Raw genomic sequence first — 25,302 nt, 5'->3', positions numbered from 1 at the left:
GAGAGTGCTAGTGGCTACCCTGTATCAAAAGCAAGCACACTGCAGGGCCAGCTGGCCATTTTCTGCTTTGCTGGCGTGGGAAAAGCCTCTGACAGGTGTTGGAGGGTCCTTTCCAGACAGTATTGGTACGACTAGCAGCCTGGACTGTTCTCTCTGGAAATCCAACAGGGGTTTCTCTTCCTGTCCAAGAGCCAGAAGTCTCAGTGTCCACACCTGGAAACCTTCCTACCCAAACCTGTCTCTTGTAGCCCCGAGTGACTGTGGGTTTAAAAACCTGCCCCTTCATGCTGGGGCTCATGAAGATACACGAGGGATGGAGAAGACTCTGGAGATGGATGAAGACCGCCTGCGTACGAACACAGGCATGAAGAGGGACCAGATGGGGGAAAAGCTGTTGGTGTGAGAGTTGTTCTGCATGCATTCTCATGAACATGAGTGCTTGGTTACACTTAAAAAAAATTTTTTTAAAAGAAATCGTGGGTGCCCACAGCAGGCTACTCTAAATAACGAACAGCCCAGGCTGGGCATACGGCTCAGGTGGTAAAGTGCTTGCTTGGCATGCACAGAGCTCTGGGTTTGAATCTCAGCACTGAATAACAGTGGTGGATCATCCTTGGAACCCCCAGTACTTGGGAGATGGAGGCAGAAAGCTCAGAGGTCATCAGAGTCCAGCCTGGGCTACTGGAGACACTGTCTCCAAATAAAATGTATCAATAAGTAAGTAAATAAGGACTGGAAAGATGGCTTAGCTAGAGGCACTTGCTGCACTAATCCTGGTGACCTGAGTTTGATCTTTGGCACCCATATGGTGGAAAAAGGAGAACGGATACCTCCGAGTTGTCCTAATAACTCTAATAAAGTTTTAAATATTTTAAATTACCCCTATTTATATTTGTCCTGTGTGTGTGCGTGAGTGTTTGTGTGAGTGTGTGTGAACTCAGGTCCTCAGTAAGTGCCTCTACCTGATGAGCCACCTTACCAGCCCAACGTAATAAAAGTCTTGTTTATTTTTAAAAAGGCACAGCACATCCTGACCCACCTTTCCTGCAGTGACTAACTTCAGACATCTCAGCTCGGCTTCCCCAGCTGTGGTGGACTTAAAGGTCATCCTTCAGGGTTTAGAGATGGCTATGAAGGCCTCTCTAATAAATGTGTGGCGATCAGCATCACGAAATGGGTTGTTCGTTTGTTTGTTTTTGCACCCAATTGGCAGGTAGAGAGGCTGCAGCCCTGAGGCATTCACAGCCCGCCAGTTTCTGGAGGTGTGTGTGTGGGGGGAGGAGGGGTAAAAGGGAATTGTTTGCTGAGAGGTTTGGGGTGAGTGATTGAGAGCCCGTTAGGAATCCTGGCTCCAGGGAGTGGAAGGGGCTCCCATCCTCTACCCCGCGGACTTCCATCCTTCCCCCAAACACTTCTAGCACAAGAAACCAGTCCTCTCAAAGCCAGTCTAATTTCCAGCCACTCCTAACCTGGTTCCAGCACTAGTGATCTGGGCCTCCGTGGGGCCCTTTGGGGTCTCCTTGTTGTTTTGCCTGGCTATCATTTCCCTCTGAGCCTTTCTTAGGAAGGGATTGTGTCTCATACTCTAAACCAGCCAGGTGCCCAGCTTGAGTGAGCTTGAAGAGCTGAGTAGCCCCGTACAAAGGAACCCTCACCGCAGCACCATGTTTCCATATCCCTTGATGTCCCCTTAGCGTCCTCCCTATGTCACCCAAAGAAAGAAGTCATTCCACTTTGGAAACGTTTATTGTAAGAAAGCCAATTCAGGGGTGGGGAGTGGTGACGGGCGCCTCACTAAGCGTTCAGCTTCTTTTTGGCCTCATCGATCATACTCATGATTTTGGCCTTCCAGGCTTCCAGCACCGGCATCAGGCCCTGGCCCAGGTCATCCAGCGCGGGTTTGGCTTTCTCACCAAGTGTCTTCAGGTGGTCGCTGGCCTTGGTATGATACTCGATCAGGGTAGGGTGGTTCTTGATCTCGGTCAGGCGCTGGGCCAGGTTCTCGCGCATCTGATCGCTGTAGAGCCCAAACTTTGCGCGCAGCGCGTCTGCATTCACACGCATGCGGTCTCGAAACTCCTCGGCCACAACCTTTAGATGCCTTTGCATCTCCTTCGCGTTTTTGTGAAGCTCGGTGCCCAGAGGCTCCAGCTTCTGGCGGTAGGCCTCGACCTCCTCGTTCCACTTCTCCTGGAATTCATCCAGGTGGGGCTGCATCTTCTGTTTCACATTCTCCAGGTCCTTGTTCATCTCGTTTCTCAGCCAATCTGTTTCTTTCTCCAGGTTAGCCCAGAACTCCTGAGTCACTGGGCCTAGCTGTTCCTGTAGGCGACCAACAGTTGAACCCAGAGTGTCCCAGTTGTCCAGGAGATTCAGGCTAGAGGGGAAGAGAGCAGCTGAGAGATGACCCCAGGCATCCTGCACTGCCCCTGGTCTGCAGATCCATGCACATGATACCTGGGGTCAGGCCTAGGTGCCACCTGTTCCAATAGTAGTTGCTATGCTCCTAGTTTCCCTGAACTCTATAACTCCCTATAACTCCCTTCCTCCCTTCCCATCCCTCTGTACACATGGCCTGAGGCACCAAGATCACAGATGTGGTTGGTGCCAGTTGCAAGGCCAGTCCCATTTTTGTTGTTGTTGTTGGTTTTGGTTTTTTGTCTTTTTTTTTTTTTTTTTGTGCTGTCTGACCAGTACTGGGGGTTACCAAGGAAAAGGGATTTTGAATCCACAGGCTGGTTACCCTACAACCAGATGAATCCCATCTCTAGTCCTCCCATTGGAATCCTCCATGGTGCCCAGCTGGTAGGAAAGCAGGTGAAGGTCTAGCCAGCTCAGTTACAGGATCTTCTTACAGGGTTCCTCTGCCCACCCTGGATGGGCAGCCCTTGCCCTGCTCCAGGACCCACACTAGGTCCTTCCTTACTTCAGCTGTTTGCCCAAAGTGGAGGATTCAAACTGGGACACATAGTCTCTGCCGCTGTCCTTGACTGCATCCACATACACAGTGGCGAAATCCTTCACCCTGTCCCATTGGGACTGGGGCTCATCTTGCTGCCAGAACTCCCAAGCTTGGCAACCTGAGGATGGAGAGGAGACCCATGTTAGGTCAACTCTGGGCTGGGGCCTGAGCTGACATGTCAGACTTGGAGCCTTGGAGGAGAGCAGTGGGAATTCTGTTCTCTGTGCCCAGGGAGGGAGTTAGTCCATGGAGACCAAGAGGCACCCACCTGTCAGGAAGACCAGGGCCACAGCCAACACTGCAGCTTTCATCCTGAAGGATGTGGGCGACCTGGAGAAGAAGAAGAAGAATGGCTGCACTGAAGGGAGGTGCTGCCATGGAGAGGTGCCACACACATTCAACCCAGTAGAAGAACTATCTGGAGTGGGGACAGATCCCAGATATCCATGGTATTGCTTTGGACAGTGGGGCATCCACTGGGAGGCATGAGGGAACTAGAGTAGCCTAGGGTAGGTAGCAGCACTTACCTCCCCCGGAGCTCTCCAACAGTCTGGGTGTCCAGGTCTTCTTCCCTGACCTATATATGTGTGTGGGCAGGGCCTGGGCTGGGAGACTGATAAGCTCAGGCTGGCCCTGTCACTGCTTACTTTTGCTGGCGATGTGGAACTTAGAGTTCAAGGATCAGCTCTGTTCCCGAGGCTAGGCAAACAGAGTGGGCAAACAGGAAGCTGCGGGGGCTGCAGAGCTGGGATCAAGGGTTCAGGTGGGGGCAGCGGGGAGTAGCTGCAGACTCCAAGGGTCCCCAGGGGGTAAGGCAGTTGCCCCATCCTGCGGTATATGTGTTCTTTTAGTTAGTCTCATGTAGTCCACTCCTGGGCTCCTCTGTGTTGCTAGTGCCCTGAACCTGGAGCAGGGTAGGAAGAGTGAGGAATTTTGGGCTCCTGAACTCACATCCCCGCCTCAAAGTTTCGTTGCATTCCAAGAGGTTCCCCCTTTCGCTTCACCCTGGTCTCCCGAGTTTGGGGATTCATCTCTCCAGATGTCACATCCCCAGCCTCCCAACCCTAAATCCAATAACAACCGAGGCATCAGGTAATTGACTAGGTGAAATGCAGGGGGCTCAGGCCCCCAGGCTGAGGGTGAAGACACCTCTGATGATTCAGAGGAAATGACAGAGGCCAACATGGAGTTGTCAGCTCCTTCCTGCTCTCCCTCCCAACCTCCCTCCTCTGTCCCTTTTGGAGACAAGGTCTTTCTGTGAAGCTCAAGCCTACCTCCAACTCAAGATAACCCTGCTTCATCCTTCCAAGTGCTAGAATGTGCCACAAGCCTAGCTTTAAAATATGCATGCCTGGTGTCTGGCTGGGGATGGAAACCTCGAAAATGCTAGTCAAGGAGTCTATGATTGATCTTTTTTTATCCAGACCTTAGAGTTGCCAATGTTTGTTTTTAAAGATTCATTTATTTTATGTACACGAGTGCTCTGCCGGAGGTTGAAATCAGATCCCATTGCAGATGGTTGTGAGCCACCCTGTGGTTGCGGCAACTGAACTCAGGACCTTTGGAAGAGCAGCCCTAACCTCAGTCTTAACCACTGAGCCATCTCTCCAGCCCTAGTTGCCAATGTTTTTGTTATGTGTAGAAGTTATTACTCAGCCTCCCTTCCAGAGACAACCTTACCATATACCATGACCACTAAAAGGGGTCATGTAATCAGTGAGGATATGTCCTCCCAGAACGGTGAGGGTCTAGGCTCACTCCCCAGGATAGGAGAGCAGGAGAGCTGGGTACGGTGGGCTGAGTATGGCGGCCCATGTCTTCAATCCTTGTACTTGGGAGGCCAGAGGATGGAGGGTTCAGAACCACAGCCTTGGCCATAGAGCAAGTTTTTTTTTTTTGGTTCTTTTTTTTCCGGAGCTGGGGACCAAACCCAGGGCCTTGCGCTTCCTAGGCAAGCGCTCTACCACTGAGCTAAATCCCCAACCCCTATAGAGCAAGTTTGAGGTCAGCCTACATGAGACTATCTAAAAAGCAACAATGAGAAAAACAAAAACAAGATCATCTATAAAATTCCATCATGGAAACTGAGTTCTCAAGCTGAGAGGAACTTTTGAGACTGTCTATGCGAGGCTCTCCTATGAACTTCCTTCTAGATATGGACCTGATGAGACTAGGAGGAATTTGCTGTGTCCTTCATCTCTCAGCCTTAGAGTCATGGACCTTGAGCCCAGTCTCTGCGTTTGGGACCCAGGGCAGGAATGTACTCTGCCCATCTCCCTAGTAAACTCCCCAACTCCCTAGAAACCAGCTTGGAGTCTGTCTACCAGCTCAGGGAGTGGCTGGGATCCAGGCTGCTCCCATCCCAGGAGGCTTTGCAACCAGAGGGAACCTTGGTTTGAACCTGGGCTCTGCAACGTATTCTCCAGGTGACCAGGACGAGTTACCTAACCTCCCCACCCCTGGGTCTCTTATCTGCTAAAAAAAGATAATGACCAAGCACGCCATGGCTTCCTTATGATCCTAGTCACTGTGTGGGAAGCAGCACGATAAGATGGAAATAATGTGTGTGCACTTCTAAAGGCCTGTTGTCAACATGGCAAATGTGATTAGGGGACTTGAACTGAAGGGTAGCCTGGGGTATTCAGAGGGCACAGGAATCACTAGGGTCCCTCAATAAGCAAGAAGAGGCAGGAGGACCAAAGCCGAGGAGAAACTTGAGAACAGAACTATAGATTGAGCAATGTGGCCAGATGAGTCCAGCGGGTATTTTTTTTCCTGAGTGAAAGATCTTTCCGACAGAACACAACACTGACAATCTCATTCTTTCAGCCATGATTTGAGCTTCTGAACTCCAGAGCTGTATTTGTGTTGTGTTAACCATGAAATCTGAACACATTTCACCCAAAACTGTTGAAAGGTGACCAACAGCAAATGGCGAATGTTCTGTGTCCCAGACTCCTGACTTCACTGTCATGAACACATTTCCGTGACTAGGACCTAGCCTGTGACCTCAGTTGCTGGCTTGCAGGTGCTATGGTGCAGGGCATCTTTTCCAGGTTGAAACCGTCCCAGAGGCCTGTGGGAGAACACAGAGGAAGGTGGCCTCCTTGAGAGAGGAACGGTGGCCGCCTGACAGAAGTAGCTTTCTAAATCTTTTGGGGGTGAGGGGAACCTGAGCATCGTATTTCGACCTTCAGGCTGCTTCCCACGGTCCTACCTTTTTCTTTGGCTCATTACTGAAATCGTGGTGGCTAATCCTCATCGAACCCAACATTTGCTGAGTTCTGTAGTCCTCCACTCACTCTCAGGAATCTTGAGACACGCCTGTAAGGCTGGACACCAGGCTTTTCCCCTCAGTAGTTTGCCTGTCAGAAAAACAGCAGCTCAGAGCTGCTAAGAACATTCCTGCCCCTCAGCTTCGAGACAGTGCCCGTGAGGCTAGGAATTGGGTCTGGCCTCTAGTTCTCTGATAGTGATTTCTTCACTTCTAAAGCCTTCATACTCTCTTCAGGGATGTGGCTTGAGGACTGGAATCTAAGACATCAGGGTAGAGGACTCTGGGACAACCTGACTGAGCAGTAAGTGTGCTCCTGTCTTGGTATATAGTCCAGGCTGTTCTCGAACTCGGGCTGTGCTGGCTTTCTGAGTAGAGGTTATAGGTGTATGCACTGTGCTCACTCCCATCTCCCCCACATACTAACCTGCTAGTGATTGTCACTTTATCAGAAGTCATTTGGTCTAAACTAGTTTAAGCAGCTCCTTACTATTCTGGCTAGGAAGTCTTTCTGGACAGATCAACAAACAGTAAAATGGGCTCATCACAGATTGAGACTGGGCTTGGCCACTGTCAGAGGTGTTGGATGACCAAAACTGGTCCAGGGAGTGAAGACAGTGCCTGTCATTGGTGTTTTTCTCACTACCCTGACTCCCTCATCTTGGAACCTCCAAGGTGACTCCTAGATTGGACCAGCAAGTGCTGGTCTGGGATCCTGACACTCGAGGGAGTGCTGGCAGTTGCGATGGCAGTGAACGTAGCTCATTTCACAACTTCTGTCTCAACATAGCAGACCAACTGCTCAGGGCAGTGCCAGGACTCTGTCCTTTGGTGGGCCTGGCACCAAAGACACCAAACATTTACTGAATGAATGACATTGGTACACCAAAGCTTCTCAGACTGGCAAAGGGTCACAGGAAGGCACAGGCCTTCCAGGGTGTTAGCCCCTTCTGGGAATATGTACCTGATGAAGGATACTGCTAGCAGGAATGGGAGCCAGGGCTGGGGAGGGTCTCCCTAAGCAGGCTGGATCCCCAGTGTTTCCTGTTTGAAAGTCCTATTACTGTGAGGTCAGTGTCACCAGGTCTGAATGACGTCCCTGCCTCCTGCTCCGGAGACTACGGTCTCTGGTTGAGTGGGTGGGGCCTGGCTCCAGCACAGAGTCAGGAAGTCTCTTCTTCCTAGAGGCAGAGATATCCAGGTTGAGATCCTAGAATGAATCTGGCTGCCTGTGGGTACCCACCCTACCACTAGCCAAAGGCTTCAGACACAGCAGTGGCAAAAGGTGTACTGACCTTCTGAGCGTCCTTAGGGCCCATCGCTGGTCACAAAGCCAGCTCACCTCTGTGCAGTGCGCATACCTTTAGGACTTCCAGGGGCTCACCTGAGAAGGCACCTTCTGCTCTGGGCAGTTCTATTACAATTCTAGCCTCAAAGGCTTTCCTATGTGCCCCTCCCCATTAAAGTTTTGTATCCGAATGAGTGTATGTTATCTATACACAGGCGCCTGGGAAACATGTCGGATCCCTTGACGTTGGAGCTCTATGTGGTGTGAGTTGCAGGAAGGAAGCTTAGTGGTTAAGACCACTAAGTCTCCTTCCAGCCTCCGTCATGTTCTACAAAGCTCAGTATTCCCCCAAATCATTGATCTTCCTTCTCACAAGACCTGAGCTCTCTCAGCAGTGCCTGGGGCCCTGTTGGGAATTTTGCCCTCTACCTGGAATCCAGGAACAGACAGAGGAAAACAATAGGAAAAGCCCTTCTGTTCTACAGCTGATGGAGGTTACCCCATGAAGGTTCCAGCCAGGGTCAATTCAACGTTCTCCTTCTGAGGACCCAAGGAATCCATTTCCCACCCAGCTCTGCAAACACGAATGTGTCCCTTCTGAGGGGTTAGAGTCCACACAGGTGCCAGGACACAGTGTGAGTCTGACTTGCCAGGCTCAAAAGCCAAGAGGCAAGATGAGAATGTGCTGCTCAAAGCCCCACCCTAAACCTGAGGACTTCTCCAGACACCTGGGTCACCTCTACCCATTCCACGTGATCCTCCTGACTGGACTCTGAACCGTAAGGCAAACAAGGTGTCAGTGTCAGAACATAATCAGGTTTTATTTCCACAACCTCCTACAGTCCAACCAAGTCACTAAGTTGTAAATGTCCCACGCAAACAAAGGACAAACGCTCTTAGCAACTTGAATCTGGAGATTATTATTATTATTATTATTATTATTATTATTTAGCTCAACAGAAATGAGAAAGGAAAAAATACTTCTTACATTTTCAAAGAACAGAAATAGCGAAGTAGATTCATATACATTCAACATATACTGCGCGTGTTGGCTACTACGATATAAAGCAATGGTGAGCTTGAAAATAGTTCGCAAGATGGCACGGTTAATAGGCTCACTGGCTTTTGTCTGGGTGGCTCTGGAGGGTGGTGTCTGCTCTTCCATCAATCCAGTACCATGTAAACAGGTCAGGCCGAGCGGGGGGAGCAGCAGGACGGGGCTGGAGCATCAGAGTTGGACTGAGCTTGGAAGCCAACAATAGCTTGCTAAGCTTTCTTGAAAGTCAGACTTCTAGCTAGTAATTAGCGACACCTGGAGTGGAGGGGCGATTGGAGGATATGGGACCATGGGACAGGTCCCTAGCCAAGCTCTCACATTGAAAACAAATCCGTTCAAGGGACAGTGGGCTCAGGAGCAAGCTTTCTGGGTCGGTGGGGGAAGGATAAACTGGGTGGGGACCCTGCTGGTAACATCCGGATGCCATGGTAGGCAACGGCTTTCTTCCATGCACATTCAGAGGTTGGTGGCCCCTGGCTCTCAGAAATGAGTGCTGGGAGTCAGAGCAGGGACCATGCCCCTCTGGCTTTGAAGACCAGAAGAGAAGCCAGGCCTTGCTGGGCCCCAGACTTTGGTTTCTGACTGCAGAGAGAAAGGAAATGACGTGGACGTAGCTACTGCATATGTGCTGCTTCGGCTGGGGGAGGCCACTGCATTCGTCGCTGGCACAGGAGAGTGGCTCATGATGCCAATGCCAAGGAAAACGCTTCAAACAGAAGGTGCAAGCCACAGTTCAATAGCACAGAATCTGGTTAAACATTTCTCTTTTAAACAAAAAAAAAAATCCTTTTTGTCTTTATTAATAATAACATTAATAACAATATTATCAACATTTACCAAAAACAATTCCTACATGATCAAGAATTAAAATGTAGGGGTCAAGGATGCTGGGGAGAGAAGGTTAAGGGACCCCATGCAACCTCTGATTCCTGTCGGTGACAAAGAGGCCACGAGGGAAGGGCATGGACACTCATGTATATGCACACACGAACGGACCAACGGTCCTTTTTACAACGCAGTAGAGAACAAGAATGGAGGCCACACAAACAGCACAGTGCACTACTCCTGGGTGTTCACTCTCGAGGGGAACCAGTTGGTGACTTGGAGGGGAACTGAGTCACACACCAGAGGGTACTACACTGAGCCATTCTGGTTGGCAACCTGTCAGCACCAGGCCATTCAGCCTGCGCTGGGCTCTGATGGAATTCTGCTGGGCCAGATATGATTCTAGGGGAGGCCAGCAGGAGACTGTGCCAGATTCCAGGCTCAGGTTTCTTCTTCTCTTCCATTCTCCAAAGGCAGGGCCACTGCCCTGTCCTCTCTTTCTTGGCCACCAAGCTCCATTCTAGCATTTGTTCCTGGCAGAGTAGAGCAGAGGGGAGAGGCTGGTCTGGGACAGGCTGTGGAGGGGATGGTCCTGAGGCTCAGCCTCTGAATACTAACCCCTGGTTCCTCTACTTCAGAAATGGTAGGAGAAAATGAGATGGGGGAGAGCGAGAGAGCGAGCACTAGCTCAAGTGGGGAAGGAGTGGGCGAGGCAAAGAGAATAAATTATCTCCGAAGGAAAATTCCCAAAACAAAACACAAGCAAACCTCCAGACAGCAGAACTCAACTCAAGCACACCAGATGCTGGCTCATGAGAGATAGAGGACATGGATTTCCTGTTTATTTTCTTGGTGCCTTGGTCATACAAGCAAACATGGCAAAAGTCCCTGGCACCCCAAGCAACGGCCTACTGGTGCCCACTGTGGGGAAAGGAGCTGCACTGTTCTGGCGGAGACACATGGTAGAGTGGTGCGGCGCTGCTGGACACTGTTGGGCTATTGGTCTAGACTCAGCCTCCTCCTGGAGCTGGACTCGGACCTGTGGAGCAGACAGGGCCATCTTGAAGGAGAGGGATGTGACTCTTCAACCTCTGTCCTCACCCTTTCTGATGGATGATACTGGGACTCAAGGCCCTGCACGTCCACACCTGGTTTCTGTCAGCAAGACATAGGCACCCAGGCCCTCAGTGAAGTCTTTTTGGTGTCCCTGTGTGAGCCTTGCCACACTGAGGCTTTGCCATGCCTCTGCCTGTGGCTTTACTTTCCTCAAGTCTTTCTGTCTCTGTAGAGATAGAGCCCCTTGTACTCACCATACATGCGAACTCTGCTGGGCCAACAGGGCCAGTGAGCCTTCTGCCTTTTCAGGATGGGCCTGGAACTACATATTCTTTGCTTATTCCCTAAAAAGTCTGCTGGCTGGGGCTAGGGCTCTGTGGTAGAAGACTCGCATAGCCCTGGGTTCTATGCCTAGCACCAAAATGTCAAAACAAACAACAACAAAAGCCACCAATGGAGGAGCCCAAGTGGATCTGCTTTCCCCCTTTTCTGGTTGGGATTCAGTCTTCCGGATGCAGTGTGAAGACTGGTTCCTGTAAAGACTGGTGTGCTGGCCAAAGGTCGCTGGCCTTTGGCCTTTGCAGCTGTAGCTTACTGGATCTCATAAGAGCCATAGCATCTATAACATGAGGTGGGCCATAGCATCTATAACATGAGGTGGGCCATGTACCTTTCTCTCTAATAAAGACCTCAGCCCGCCCCAGAGCTAACACAGTACTTAATGAGGAAGCAGGCAGACCAGGAAGGCTGCACTGAAAGAGTGATGCTCAGGTTTAGCGGGCTACCACATGTGGAATGAGGGATCGGGGCTGGCACTGGTCCCCGAGGTTGCCTGGGCCCTGACGAGGGTGGCACTCACTCTTCATACTCTGCTACACGCCAGCCTGCTCCATGCTGAAGGAGACCTCTGGATGCTTGTGGTTGAGCATGATGTCTGTAACACACGTAGCTGGATAGCGGGAGTTTAAATGCTGGCTACCGTCACCCAGGGCTGGGTGCTCATGGCCCAGGCTCACCCCACATTCTGCAAGACCAAAAAGACCATGTGAGGTGGTGGGGGCAGGGAGCAAGTGAGAAAGGAGAGAGGAGACTGAGGAGGTGCTTGTCTAGCAACACTGCCTGAGTCCAGCTCTGACTTAAGGGACCCTTCCTGACCACCTGCCCCTCTCTTTTGCCACTGTCATTAACAACTTGACATATGGGGGTGAAGATGAGAAACCCTTCAGGAGCCTTTCCTTGTGGTTGGGGGCGAGGGAGGCCAACTGTAGTGAGTGCTACACTTTTTCCTGGGCATTACACTATAAACACTACCCTCAGGAGGCCAGCATCCTCAGAACCCAAGCCAGGACATGGACACTACTCTCCTGGTGTCTTCAAGGTGAAGACTTAGGATGAAGACTTCCTAGGTTAAGGGCTTTGCCTGTAGACATTAGAAAGGGTGGACCTGTCTACCGCCAGGCTCTATCTATGGTCTCCCACCCTGGCTCTACAAAGACATAGAGATAAATGTTCCACTAGGATACGACGCCCTCTAAGGAGAAGCTGAAAGAGAGCTACTGTTGACGGTCCATCTTGCTCCAGCACTGAACTTGGGCTGTGATGTCCCTGTGCTGACAGAGCCAGAGCTGACGTGCACACCAAGGGGTACCCTCGGGGAATGACACTGTGTAGCACCCTACCCAGTGAACTATTTCCACAGAAGACTGGGGGCCAGGGGTACCCATGGACAAGGCCTTACCTTCATCTTCCTCATCCTGAAACTGCTGGCTGCCCATGAGTGAAGACTGACTAAGAACTGCATCTGACATCCGGGCAGAGCTCAGTGCCTTTCCTGCCACCAGGCTCATTCCTGGCAAGGTATCCAGCTGTACCTGTAAGGAGCGATCAGCAGGAATGAGTGCCAGACAATGTGCCACTCTCAGGGCCCCTGCTCCCTCCTCAGTCTATCCATAGACAGGGAGGTTTGAAAGCTCTGTTCTCAAGTGCTCTGTGTAATACGGTGGCTGCTGAGTACGGGAGGTGTAACTGTTACGTACGGCAGAACTAAATTTGTAGTCCTGTGTAACTTTAACCCATTCACATTTGACCAACCACAAATGGCTGCCTGCTACCATGGCTGGGTGTATCCCAGTTGACAAGACTTGCTCTGACAGCTCAATTCGTAAGAAAGCCAAAGACAGCAAGATGGCTGCCAGGAATAGACCAAAAACCGAGGGTTCATATATTGAAGCCTGGATTTGCATGTCTGGGAGAGGACAAGACCCCAGATGTCTGAATGTTTGATTCCTAAGTCTCACATATGGATGAAGGCTGGTCTGTTAGTGGGAATAAAGGGGACACTCTGCTTTCAAGTTGCAATTGGCACCATCCCACCTTTAAGCAGCAGGAGGGGCCAACATACATAAGCATCGTCGCTGTTCTGGATGGTGTGGTGTCTCTGGAGGGTCCGGGACCTGAGGTGCTCACTGACTAAGGGCCGTGCAGGATACCCAAGGCCGTTGTGGTCCGGCAGCTCCATTGCTTGTCCAGGAGAACTTCTCTCCATGCAGTTCCCTATGACAGACTCTAGGAGACAGAGTAGGAGAAGCAGGGTGAGCAGGCCCAGAGCCTCTCCAGGAGGCGGATGACGCCAACTCCCATGCAGCCCCTTGTAAGACAGAATGAGTGAGGGGGACCACATTTGCCCAACTGCCAATGCTCAGTCAGCTGGCACTGGTGTTAAAGGAGTTGGTACCAGCCTGACAACATCAAGTCCTATAGCAAATAGGGGTTAAGACTCCTTGCCCCAGAAGAAAAAACCCACTTAGCAGTTGTGAGCTGGGCTACCACCATCCTCTTCTTTCCCCATCTCTCTGTTCATGGAGAACGAGAGCTTCAGGGGCTTCTGGCCTATATCCATGGCGTTGGCCTTTGCATTAGTACCATCCCAGGTCTCTTCCACCATCCCACTGCCACTGCCGGTGCTGTCTACGGCCCCTTCACCTTTCGTAAGTGCTTGCACCCGGCCGTGCCTGACCTCACTCTTCAGGTGTATCTGGGTTCATGGCTGCAACCACACTGCTTGTATATGTAGAAATAATGTAATGGAGGGAATGAGCGAGATGCTCAATGAAGGGAGGCACCTGTCATCAAGCTTGACCATCTGAGTTTATCCTCAGAACCCACTGAGAAAGAGAAATAATCACACACACACCCTCACATGCACACACTCATGGGTATCTAACCAGTATGTAACACTTAGGTTAAATTTCAAACTCATTAACTTCCCCAGAAGCCTGCTACTCTCAAAAAAGCCCTTGCTTTGGTACCTCACTTCCCTAATCTTTCAGGCATAAGCTCCTTTTCCTGGTCCCACCTTATCTGTAAGTCTAAAGAGTTTGCTTGTTCAGTGGTGGACACTTCAGCCCATTATCTCTTGCCTAGATAATTTTCTAGCCACCCCTAGTTACTGCCCTATGAAGACTACTCTTTTTTTTCCTTAAAAGATGTATTTATTTTATATATATGAATACACTGCTGCTGTCCTCTGACACACCAGAAGAGGACATCAGATCTCATTACAGATGGTTATGAGCCACCACATGGTTGCTGGGAATTGAACTCAGGACCTCTGGAAGAGCAGTCAGTGCTCTTAACCACTGAGCCATCCCTCCAGCCCCGAAGACTACACTTTAAAAAAATCCCCTGTTCCTATCATGTAAATGTGTGCATGTCATGGCATATGCAAATGAGCATGTACATATACATGTGTTATATGTATGTTAAATGTATGCATGGCTGTGCATGTCACTGCATATGCAAATGAATGTGTACATGTATTTGTGTTATATGTATGTGCACATGTGTTGTATATATGAAGTGCTACATCCCTATCCCTTGTTCAGAGATGTAAGACATTTAAACAGTTATCAGGTGTGCACACATGGGTTCATACATGCTATAACATGTATGTGGAGAAGGTGAAGGACAACTTTCAGGAGCTGGTTTTCTTCTCCCATTGTAGGGATCAACTCAGGTCCTCAGGGGTTCATTGCTGAGCCACCTCTGACCTCGTGCAGAGATTTTAAGGACTGATCAATCAGGTCAGGTGGCAAGCGCCTCTCTTCACTAACAACACAGTCCTGGGTCTTGGTATTTCTACCCTTCTCCCTCTTTCAGATCAGCCCTGCCCCCATGTGTTTTCCTGTCTATTAAGTTCTCTTTCCCTCTTTGTGGATTTTTTTAGATCTGAAAACGATGTTTCTCCAAATCTAGTTCCCGCCCAGGCGTTTCAAAGGTCTTGTGGGCTCTGCTTCCCTTATGTACTCTCCTGTCTGGTTTCCTGAGTCATGTTCACCAGCCTGAAAATACCCCCAGGTCATAAGAGGCTATCACTTGGCAATCAGGTGATCAGCTTTCCTGAGTGCCCAGCTGAGCCCGCGTCTCTGTCAGATGGAGGTGGCAAAGCAGCCACAAGCATGTGTCTGGGTGGGGAGACAGCTTGATTCTAGCTTCATTGCTTCCTAAGGAGGGGGAAGGGAACTTGAGCGAGGTAGTTGGTCTCTCTGGATCTGTGCTTCTGGAGCCTACCCCACAGGCTGTTAATAGATAGAGCTCAGGATAATAAACAAGTTAGTTATACAAATTGTAGTTTCTGGAGTAGCAGCCTTTGGTCTAGAAGGAACACATGAGATATAAACCAGACCCAGGGCTGAGGCCACAGCTCAGCAGCAGAATGTTTGCCCAGAGTATGGAGGACCCTGTGTTTGAACCTTAAACATCCCCCACCCCCAGCAGATGAAAATGAAGCATCCCCCACTCAGAAGCTGTGCTGGGAAGGGGTAGAGAGGGACCAGGGAGCTGATGTGTGAGAATCTTGGCTGTTGCCCAAAGGCTCCCATGTTGAGACTTGGTCATCAGTATGTACCGCTAATAAGACATAAGGAAACTTTTAGGAGGCAAAGCCTGATAAAAGGAAGTTAGGTTGGGGCTGGTGAGATGACTCAACTGTAAAGGCATCTGTCAGCAATCTGACAACCCGAGTTCAATCCGCAGGGCCCGTAGGTGGGAGAAGAGAATTGACTCCCCTCAACTGTCCCGAGCTGTATGCTGCATACACACACACACACACACACACACACACACACACACACACACACACACCCTCCTTCTCCCTCTTGAGGTGACAGGATAGCTCAGTGGGTAAAGGTGCTTACACTAAGCCTGAGTTCAATCCCTGGGACCAACAGGGTGGAAGGAAAGAAGAGACTTGCAGGATGTCCTCTGACTTCCACACACAAGCTACAGAACATAACCCACCTATTCCCACTACACAAAATAAATATAAATGAGAAAAATTTTAGAAGAAGTTAAGTTAGGACACTGGGATATGCCCTTGACTGAAATTTGGGGGCTGGGTCTGCAATGGCTGCCTTCCTGTTTCCCAGTTAGAATAAGGTGCAGCTTTGTCCAACATGCTCCTTGCCATGCTATGTCTCTCACTCACCACAGGACCCAAAGCAACAAGGACAAAGCTGAGACCCCTGACACCATGAGCCAGGACAAACCTCTCCGCCTCATAAGTTGATTTTCTTGGGTATTTTGTTCTAGTGACAGGAAGCTAACACAGGTATAGAGAAAAGGACAAAAGGGCCAAGGCTGAGGGAAGCGGGAGACAGGTTGTCCCAGGTTATCATCACCGGGATACACAAAGCCTGGGGGCCAGGCGGCCTCCCCTTACCGTTAAGTCCTTTATCTGACAGGGAGAGGCTGTGTCAAGGCTCCAAACCCTCACTCAAGTGGAAGGCCTGCGATAAGCACTGAGGACTCCACAGGTAAAGGAGTCAGTTCAGGAAGAGAGCTGAGCCTGGGGCTCAAAGTCCTGAGATGAGACCTGCTGACCAGTGGCTGGCTGCAGAGACTAATCCACTGACCAGAGAACTGGAACCGCTGGCACCCTTTATGCCGTTTCAGGAGACAGAGAACAGCCAGGCTTACAGAAGGAGCTATAAATAATACAGGGACCATGTCTTCCAAGAACTCAGAGGGTGCAGAGGAGAGAGTGACTACCCAAACAAGTAAGGACAAAATGCACAATGAGAATCCAAGGCACAGCCCCACATCCTGGGGGACTCTGGGCCACCTTGCGTAACTGCTGAATCTGTCAATGTTGACTCATCCTTACTCATTTACTGGGCTTTAAGGGTAAATGAGAAATGGCGTGTTTGCCCACCCCTCTTAGAGGCCCTAAGGGGTCTTAACCCCTCACAAGGCAAGGCTGTCAGCACTTTACCCCTTACAAGGCTGGAAACTGACTGTGCTGAAAGAAGAGGATGAGGTTCTCTACCTGAGTTTAAGTTGGTGACCTCAACTGACTGCTGTTGTGTTTATTTACTTGCGGAGTCAAAGCCTTAAGCTCCTGCAACATTGCAGGAGGAAAACCCACCTTCCCTTCCCCTTCACTTCTTAAGTGGAAGACAATGAGACAGGAAAGCAGACACAGGTACGAGGGCATCTAAGTTTCCTAGACTAACACTGGTAAGCTTTGCTCATTAACCCTTAAAAAATGCCAATAAATCCAGAGTTCTGCCCTCGTGAACTGTAGCACACATTCCGTGCCATTTCTCCTCATACAGCTCTTCGTGAATAGATGCTCCCTGAGACAGGCCCTGCCTCTTCTCACAGCACCCATGGCACGGCTCACTAGCCTGTAGTCAGCTGCTCTCCTATGGAGTAACAGGTCAAACATCAAGAGACCAGCCTGCTTGATGGAGGGGCACCAAGAACCACAAGGTCCTCTATCCAAACAGGGACACAGGGGTGCAGGCTTTGCACTTGCCTGCAGTGCGGCACCCTGTTAGAACATTTCTTCACAAAACCCGTGAAATGACCTGTGAAATTTCTCTATGATTGAGTGTATGTGTAATGTACGTGAGGGTGTGTATGGGTGCCATGGCCCACATGTGGAGGTCAGGTTAATTTGGGGAGCTACGTCTCTTCCTCCACCTTTATAAGCTGTCAGGGTTGTGTGGCCAGTGCTTTACCCACAGTGCTTTACTGGGTGTGATGCATAAACCCGGAGCCCTGGCATGAGGGAAGCTGACTTGGAGGATCATGAGTTTAAGGTCAGCCTGGGTTATGCCGTGAGACCCTCCCTGCCTTTAAAAAGAGGGGAGGAGGAGGGAGAGAGAGGAAAAGGAAAACTGAAGGTTTCACAGGCATGCCAGGTCAGGCCAGGCCAGCTTCTACTAAAATGGTACCTTGCCATGCACTTCCCAGGGTGAGTGTGGAAAGGAACTGATGACCTGGGTCAGAAGTGCCAAGCACAGTAGCAGTTCTATGAGGATTTCATTAGCTTGGCACCCCTCAGTGCCAGAACAAACAGAAGCCTGCTAACCTAGTAGGCCCCAAGTCAACTTGTGCTAGCCAAAGGACAGTGGGGCTCCTCCAGAAAGAATCGCTTTACACGTAGACCTCCTGCCCCAAGGGGATCTGAACCAATGGCGGAAGCATGCACTGGGCTTCACTAAAGCATTACTGCCTCCAGTGCATGTCTCACTGTTCTGGGACGCACACTCATATCACGGTATATACAGGACTTTGCTGAAGGTAATCGTGTCCACAGTCCCCAAAGTCACAATGAAAAGGCAGATGTCAGAAAGGAGGGCGACTCATCCCTGCAGTACATCAGCAAGCACGGCAGGAATAAAGGTGAAGCTTCTAAAAAACCTCTGTCAAAGGTTGGGGAAAAGGTGACTGACAAACAGGACCCCAAAGGGTGAGAGTCACTTATGAAAACTGGGAATAAGGCTACAGAGGCAGCCAGCTCTGAATTGAAACCTGGAGAGGAAGTCTGCCTTGACTCTTCTCGGCCAACAAAATATGAGTGGGGGATAGCGGCAGTCACGGTGGTGCATAGGAAGGAGGAGAGGGGTATAACCATGGTGGCCAGCTAGAAAAAGAGGACAGATCTGATGAAGGAACTGTGGCCATTTGGTATTGAACTGAAATGAAGCCTCCACCTGAGAAGAGAGGATCTGACAGGACCAGCCGACAGCCTGCAAATCACTTAAGTTGTTCTACCTGCCGCTAGAATGGAGCAGTGAGCCGTGATTCTCACGGCAGTTTCAAGCTGGAGCTACCTAGAAGAACTCTGAATCTTAAAACACCTTTCCCTTAGCTGGGCAGTGGTTCTGCTTGCCTTTAATCCCAGCACTCAGGAGAGGCAGGCTGATTCCTGTGAGTTCGAGGTCAGCCTGGTCTACAGAGCGAGTTCCAGGGTAGCTGGAGGCTACGCAGAGAAACCCTGTCTCGAAGAACAAAAACAAAAACAAAACAACCCCTTACCCTTAGTTTCTTTTTTTTTTCTTTTTTTTTTTGGTTCTTTTTTTTGGAGCTGGGGACCGAACCCAGGGCCTTGTGCTTCCTAGGCAAGCGCTCTACCACTGAGCTAAATCCCCAGCCCCCCTTAGTTTCTTCTAATTCTGTCCTGTGCTACACTTCAGGCTCAGAGAGCTTCAGCACAAATGGTCCTGAGACTCACCCGGCTCTCTCCTTGTGCTTCTTCCCCAAGCTCAAATGGCAGAATCCGCTCTGTTCATGTGCATCCCCGCTTCTAGAAATCCTCCCTGTCCTGCAGAGCTCACCCTCTTCTAGTGCTGCCATGGCATGCCTGCTGCCAGTGCACAGCCTATGGACGGGGAGCAGCTGAAGAGATACTCCCGACAATGGGGACAGTGGTGAGAGGGGCCATTCAGCCTCCCTATAGACAGGTGTCACAGAAGAGAAAAGTAAAGAAATATCACAGAAAATAACTTTGGAAGGACACTTCTAAGATATTTAAACATGGCAACTGGTAGAGGGAGGCACCCTCTGGCCCCTTATTTCTTCAGTAACCTGAACATCAGACACCACGGATTGGTGGGGTGGTGACTGCCACTTGTCAGCCTGACTCAGAGGCAAATTATAAATCTCCTGTCTTAGTTGCTTCACTGGTAAAACGGGGATAACGGGCTGGGTGCAGCTCAGAGGTAGAGCTTGCTAACCTAATGTGTGAGAGGCCCTGAATCTTGCCCCAGTACCACAATAAGAAGGACGGACGGAATGCGCTGTGTGAGCAGCACTCTGTGTGCTCACACTGAGGCACACACAAGATGCAGGTTCAGCGAGCTGAGTCATCAGAAGCTTTCCACACGTGGATTCTCTTCTACAGTATGTCCATCAAAGGCATCCACATTTTTTTTTTCTTTTTTTTCGGAGCTGGGGACCGAACCCAGGGCCTTGCGCTCGCTAGGCAAGCGCTCTACCACTGAGTTAAATCCCCAACCCCTGCATCCACATTTTAGAACACACCCAGCCACAGGCTGCTCAGGTAGCCTGTGATGGCAGTTTCTTGTAGTCTTTCCTGGGGAGCTAAAAATCTGCCGTGATTTCTACCCAGTTTAGATTCTACACCTTATCACACACATGCTAAATTGAGTCTGTCCTTCCAACTGACAGGTCCGTTCCTTCAGAGTTGTTCCATCCCAACTTCCAATGCTGCTAGGTGTCTCTCATTCTACACATGACCTATTAGAAAGCTCCACCCTAAATATGACCAGCGGATAGTACAACGTGCTCGTGGAGGGCAGATCTCCAGGTTGGGTGACACCATCAGCTGCACAGGTCAGGATTTGACTGTCATTTTATGCAGCACATTCCCTGCTCCTGAGCACACGCCAAGTACATCTGAAAGCACCAGGTCTTCACAAAACCTGCTGAGCTGCAGGATGTGGCCAGCCTTAGAGCTGTGTACATTGCCTTTAAAGGACAGGGCAAGAGATGGGGCAGCTCCGGGGGGATGAGGAAGAGATGGTCAGAGTCCCAGACTCTGTGGATAAGTCATCTTTACTTCCTTCCTGGTTGTGGTGAGGAGGGTGAAGCTACAGGGGGCTGAAGCTCTCTCTGGTTTTGCTATACAAGCATGAGCATGCTAACAAAACTCACTCAGGGAGACTCATCTTTAGATGTAAATGAAGGCAGCCCCAGTACAGTCTATAGCATACTTAGGTATTGAGTTCTCTCTGTCTCTGTCTCTCTCTCTCTCACACACACACACTCTCCACAGTTTACACATTTCCTTAGTACTGCAGACTTTCCACTGCAGCTTTCTGATGACAGCTAGGCAAATCTGGACTCCAGGACACCATCGTGTGAACAGGCATGTCCTGGGTGCCGCCTTCTGCTCTCAGTCTATTTAGTAAGTGATTTCTTACCCACCAATCGCCACTTTGTTTATGCTTCACTTCTCCCCAAAATGGTTCTGAGGGTCTGTTTAGGGTTGTTTTGTTTTTGTTTTCTTGGGAGCACGGAGTACTAGCAGAACCAAGCTAACACCCTGCACACTTAAACTACAGCAGACTCCGAAGATCTTTACTTTACGGCGATTCTTACCTCGGCTGGGCACCTTATTTCTACTGAATGTGGTGGCCGTTGGCTGGTGTCCGTAGGGATGGATTCCCAGTTCCCGGGCCTGACTCACAGTTCCCAGCAAAGGCTCGGGGTCCCCAGGCCCACTGGTACACAAGAGCAGAGGGCTGTCATGGCAACCTTTGGTCAGTGTGCTTGAGCTTTTGTCCGCGAAGCCCTCCTTGACCCCTTCACACAAGCAGTCTTCTTCCATACTCTCCGAATGCATTAGTGGTGACTGACGGGCATACCCACGGGTGGGGGTGGGCAAGGGACCCTGTGAGATACAATCTTGCGCTCTGATCTGTAGGAGATGCTGGGGGCTGGTGTGGTGGCGGTGGTATGAGTCAGCATTTTGATAAGATAAAGCCTGGTGCTCTGTCATATTCTGTCCCCCGAGGCCGGGAGCTAGGCTAACAGCATCCCCTTGGTTCATGTGCCTGAACAGCTCATGGTATTCTTGCTGCTGCTGCTGCTGCTGCTGTTGCTGCTGCTGTCGATGCTGCTGCTGTCTTTTGATGAGCTGGGCAAACTCTGCTGGAGGCAGCCGAATGTCCGAGTGGCCGGTGAGTGAATGCCGGGGAGAGAGCAGTCCTTGAAGGATGTGGGGAACCTGCTGGTGTCTGGTATAGTCTGGTGGTGTAGGGGACAGCAGGGCCTGCTGTAGTGCTGATGTGGTATAGTGTGGCTGCTGATGGGCGCTGGGAGGGAAAGTGGGGAACTGGTCAAGCGGAGGAACTCTCAGGGCTTGAGCCGGAGGAAACCCCACTCCTGTTGAAGGGCTGTAGCTGCTGGGGGGCCCTCGGGACTGCTCCGAGAACAGATGGGGGTGTAAATGCGCCTGGTCGTAGTTGGCAGGGGAGAATCGATTCATGCTCAAGCTGCAGACACAAAACGGTGTGAGTTCCAGGCATTCCAGTAACAGCTACACCAGCTGGCCCGGGGACAGTCATGTCACTAGCCTTCATTAGCACGAAGCTCTCATGGTATGGACCTGTGCTCGGGCAGGCAGGACTGTGCACACCAACACTATGTACCCGTTATTTGCTTATCCAAGTCTTTGAAGAGACAGAAGGCACTGGGCATGTAATAATCTTGAAAGCAACAATCTGACCTTGGCTGGTTTCTTCAATAGGGTCTCATGCAACCCAGGCCAGCCTCCTTTGCTACCTTTAACTCCTGATCCTCCTGCCTCTGTCTCTAGAGCGCTGGGGTTCTGGGCATGTGCTACCACACCTGGCTTCTCTGTGCCAGGGACTGAGCCAGGAATTCAGGCTTGCCTACCTACCCACAGAGCTAGACACACAGGCTAATCTAGCTGCTTTTAAAAAATAATCTGAGTGGGACTGGAGAGATGGCTCAGTGGTTAAGAGCACTGACTGCTCTTCCAGAGGACCTGAGTTCAAATCCCAGCAACCACATGGTGGCTCACAACCATCTGTAATGAGGTCTGATGCCCTCTTCTGGTGTGTCTGAAGACAGCTACAGTGCACTCATATACATAAAATAAATAATTCTTTAAAAAAAAATTGAGCTGGGGGGCTGGAGAGATGGCTCAGCAGTTAAAGAGCACACTGACTGCTCTTCCAGAGGTCCTGAGTTCAATTCCCAGCAACCACGTGGTGGCTCACAACCATCTGTAATGGGATCTGATGCCCTCTTCTGGTGTGTGTGAAGACAGCGACAGTGTACTCACATATATAAAAATAAATAAATCTTAAAAAAAAAATTGAGCTGTTTAGAATAATAGTCTCTTAGAGACAACAGAGAAGGAAGACCCCTAGAATAATAAATCAGGAGAACAGACATCTATGTTCCTCTATCAGACCTTTCTTCCTTCAGGCCATCAGGAAGGCTCTCTGCTATTTCCTCTCGTCTCACTAACAATTTGGCTCATTCATAACCTCACCTCAAACCCACCATGCTGCTTTGACAAAGGGTGACACAAGAGCACAAGCAGACTTGTCTCTTCTCACTCACTGGGCTACGGGATCAACAAGAAGCCTTACCTGTGAGCCTCTGCGCTGTCAGCACTCAGCTGCTTGGACAAGGGCCGGTGCCCATAGCCGAAGGGAGCCATTAGGCTGGTACGGTGCTGCATCTGAATCTGACTGGCACTGGGGCTGATGGGGATACCCCGCCCTGCAGAACCTGCAGTTGTCCCAGCCATGTTGCTGAGCATGTCAACTGGCTCCTGTAGCTGGATAGTCACTGGCTGTGACTGGCTAGCCTGCTGTAGGCCCAAGCAGGTTAGTGCTACACTGGGAGGTGGGGAACAGTTCTCAGGTTGCTGCTGGAAGATTGCACCATGGGAGGGTAAGCCTTGAAACTGGGAGGGAGACGTAGCACCTGCAGAGAAAGGGACCACAGGATGACCAAGTGCCAATGTTACCTGTCAACTAGAGGAGACCCACAGCAGGTAGCATCTAGAACAGCCTTCTTAAACCTCACTATATATATATATATATATGGCAGAAACTGGCAGAAACAGATCTAATTCACTAGGTTCTACCCACAGAACTAGGACTCAGTTGGCCAGACGGGCTCCCCATGAACTTGTATTTCCAACTGATTGCCCATGAGCTGTTCTATGGCTGGATCTTGAGTAGCAGAGCTTGTATGCAGTGTTTCTTAACCAAGGCTGCATAGGAAAGAGCCTGAGAGTTGGTTAAGTTGCACATTCTCCTGTGGCAGTTCTGGGGCAGAACCCAAGATCCAACTCTGACCCAAGGTCATCTGGAGTAGGAAGAATACACAGGCCATCCTATGCTTCTCCACAATGCCAAGGAAACTGAAAAAGACCTGACTGCCTGCTGGATCTGAGGCACCCCACCCTTCAGTCTTCACACCTACTACAAGGACTGGAGAGGGTTTATTAATAGCAGCTAAGCTGTATTAAGGACCATTATACTGGGGAAAGCAAAGGCACCCAGAACTTAAGGAATTTATCCAAGGTTTTGGTCAAGAAGTGAAATTTAAGACACACACACACACACACACACACACACTCGTCCACTACCACCATCACCAACAACAAAATTAAAGCCTAAAAGCAAGGTTTTCCCTGCATGGTACATTACGGATCCACCCCCTCGGCCTCCACTCACCGTGAGAAGAGATCATGGCACTGCTGACTGGGGGAGGACTGTTACTTGGCTGCCTGAAGAGATGGTTGCTGGGGTGGTTGGGGGGTGGGCTTGAAGGTTGAATCCTTAACCTTAAAAATGACAGAACAGGTACATAAAGCCTCCTGAGCTGACAGAGCCATCTGGAGTTAACATTTGGCCTACAGTTCATACAAACAGATACCTTGTAGTCTGAGGCAGACAGACATGGCAGCAGGCCACCATAGCCTGCCCACATCTCAGTCCACCAGACTTTCCCTGCCACAAACACAGCCCTCACTGGCCTGGCCTGAGATGGATGTCAGGTTACTCTATTCATGGGGCTAAGGAAACACTCAGGAGTTTAGGAAGCCCTCCAAACTTTAAATCAGCTTTCTAGAAGGCTATCTATCCCAAATGCTCGAGTCAGTCAGATTTCCCCATGAGTCAGACCAGAGTGCCATGCTGTCCAGTGGACGATTCAGGCAGAGTCAAAGTGGTTCATTACCTCTGCAGCTGGTGGGTGAGGAGGGTTGGCTGATTTTCACATGCAGCCTGAAGAGGTGGGGAGGGCTGAGGAGGACAAATAGAATCCTAAAACACAAAAGGGGTAGGGGGGCATGACAGTATCATGAGTTACAGAGGGCATCAGAACTATTCTTGGGAAGACACAGAACGTACTGTCTGGGACTTAGACTTTTGCTTCTGCGCGTCATCAGACATGTCGCCCACAATCACAGCTCACACTCGACTTGGCCCCGAGTCTTTCAGACAATGCACAGGCCAATTAGCAAACTCAAGAACACACTGGAGAAAATGAAGAGTGAGTGAGGGCCTACTTGAATTTGCTGCTGGAGGATCTGATGGTGCTGCTCCTGCTGGTACAGCATATGCTGCTGCTGGGTCTTCTCCAGGGTTCTCTCGTCAACCTGCCCGCCGTACATCTTCTGTAGCTGCTCACACTCCTGAAGGGAAAGCAGTGGGTACAGATGGGACACGGCCAAGTTTACCCCATGCAGTGAACTCGGCGGATGCAGATCTGCCCCTACAGTCTCATGGGCAGAACCGTGTCCTCATTGGGCGTATGCACAGCGATCCCCACACTCTGCTCTATGGGAAACAGTGGGAAACAGCAAGGAAAGGACGCGCTGTGGAATGTCCAGTGTGGAATCAAATCTAAACAGGAAGCATATGTAACTTGAAGCTCTTGGCCCTTCACAGTAGCCTAGAAGCAGGTTTCCTACCTCTGGGAGCAATACCAGCTGGAGATTACGCCCAGGGTGAGAGGGTACAGTAATCGGGTCCTCTAGG

The 25,302-nt window shown here is 50.3% G+C and overlaps 2 protein-coding genes across 3 annotated transcripts in view; both read right to left on the bottom strand.

Moving 5' to 3' along the window:
- Nucleotides 1-1,729: 1,729 nt before the first annotated feature.
- Apoa1 (apolipoprotein A1) lies at nucleotides 1,730-3,514 on the bottom strand. Its single transcript, NM_012738.2, has 4 exons — nucleotides 3,490-3,514; nucleotides 3,231-3,292; nucleotides 2,927-3,080; nucleotides 1,730-2,377 (listed from the first exon to the last, which is right to left on the bottom strand). Exons 2-4 carry the CDS (start codon nucleotides 3,271-3,273, stop codon nucleotides 1,795-1,797), a joined length of 780 nt encoding a protein of 259 aa, NP_036870.1. The 5' UTR covers nucleotides 3,274-3,292; nucleotides 3,490-3,514; the 3' UTR covers nucleotides 1,730-1,794.
- Nucleotides 3,515-8,320: 4,806 nt separating this feature from the next.
- The window catches only part of Sik3 (SIK family kinase 3), a 210,170-nt gene continuing 193,188 nt past the window's right edge, over nucleotides 8,321-25,302 (bottom strand). For both annotated transcript variants that reach the window (XM_017595912.3, NM_001271216.2), the window contains 9 exons: nucleotides 24,831-24,956; nucleotides 24,500-24,585; nucleotides 23,995-24,104; nucleotides 22,897-23,236; nucleotides 20,873-21,768; nucleotides 12,864-13,027; nucleotides 12,201-12,333; nucleotides 11,322-11,486; nucleotides 8,321-10,445 (listed from right to left, as the gene is read on the bottom strand). In XM_017595912.3, the coding sequence (XP_017451401.1) occupies nucleotides 11,335-11,486; nucleotides 12,201-12,333; nucleotides 12,864-13,027; nucleotides 20,873-21,768; nucleotides 22,897-23,236; nucleotides 23,995-24,104; nucleotides 24,500-24,585; nucleotides 24,831-24,956 (2,007 nt within the window). In that variant the 3' untranslated portion in view covers nucleotides 8,321-10,445; nucleotides 11,322-11,334. The remainder of the gene's footprint in view (nucleotides 10,446-11,321; nucleotides 11,487-12,200; nucleotides 12,334-12,863; nucleotides 13,028-20,872; nucleotides 21,769-22,896; nucleotides 23,237-23,994; nucleotides 24,105-24,499; nucleotides 24,586-24,830; nucleotides 24,957-25,302) is intronic.

This window comes from Rattus norvegicus, chromosome 8 (assembly GCF_036323735.1).
Source record: "Rattus norvegicus strain BN/NHsdMcwi chromosome 8, GRCr8, whole genome shotgun sequence".
Lineage (NCBI taxonomy): Eukaryota > Metazoa > Chordata > Mammalia > Rodentia > Muridae > Rattus > Rattus norvegicus.
The sequence above is the reverse complement of the archived record's forward strand: the minus strand, read 5'-3'. Positions and strand labels throughout refer to the sequence as shown.

What these genes read in the sequence shown, in the direction of transcription:
- Apoa1 (NM_012738.2), bottom strand. Translation starts at nt 3,273, where the DNA reads ATGAAAGCTGCAGTGTTGGCTGTGGCCCTGGTCTTCCTGACAG. An exon ending in GGCCCTGGTCTTCCTGACAG is followed by an intron (nt 3,081 to 3,230) that starts GTGGGTGCCTCT and finishes CTCCATCCTCAG; the next exon opens with GTTGCCAAGCTTGGGAGTTC. An exon ending in ACTTTGGGCAAACAGCTGAA is followed by an intron (nt 2,378 to 2,926) that starts GTAAGGAAGGAC and finishes CTTCCCCTCTAG; the next exon opens with CCTGAATCTCCTGGACAACT.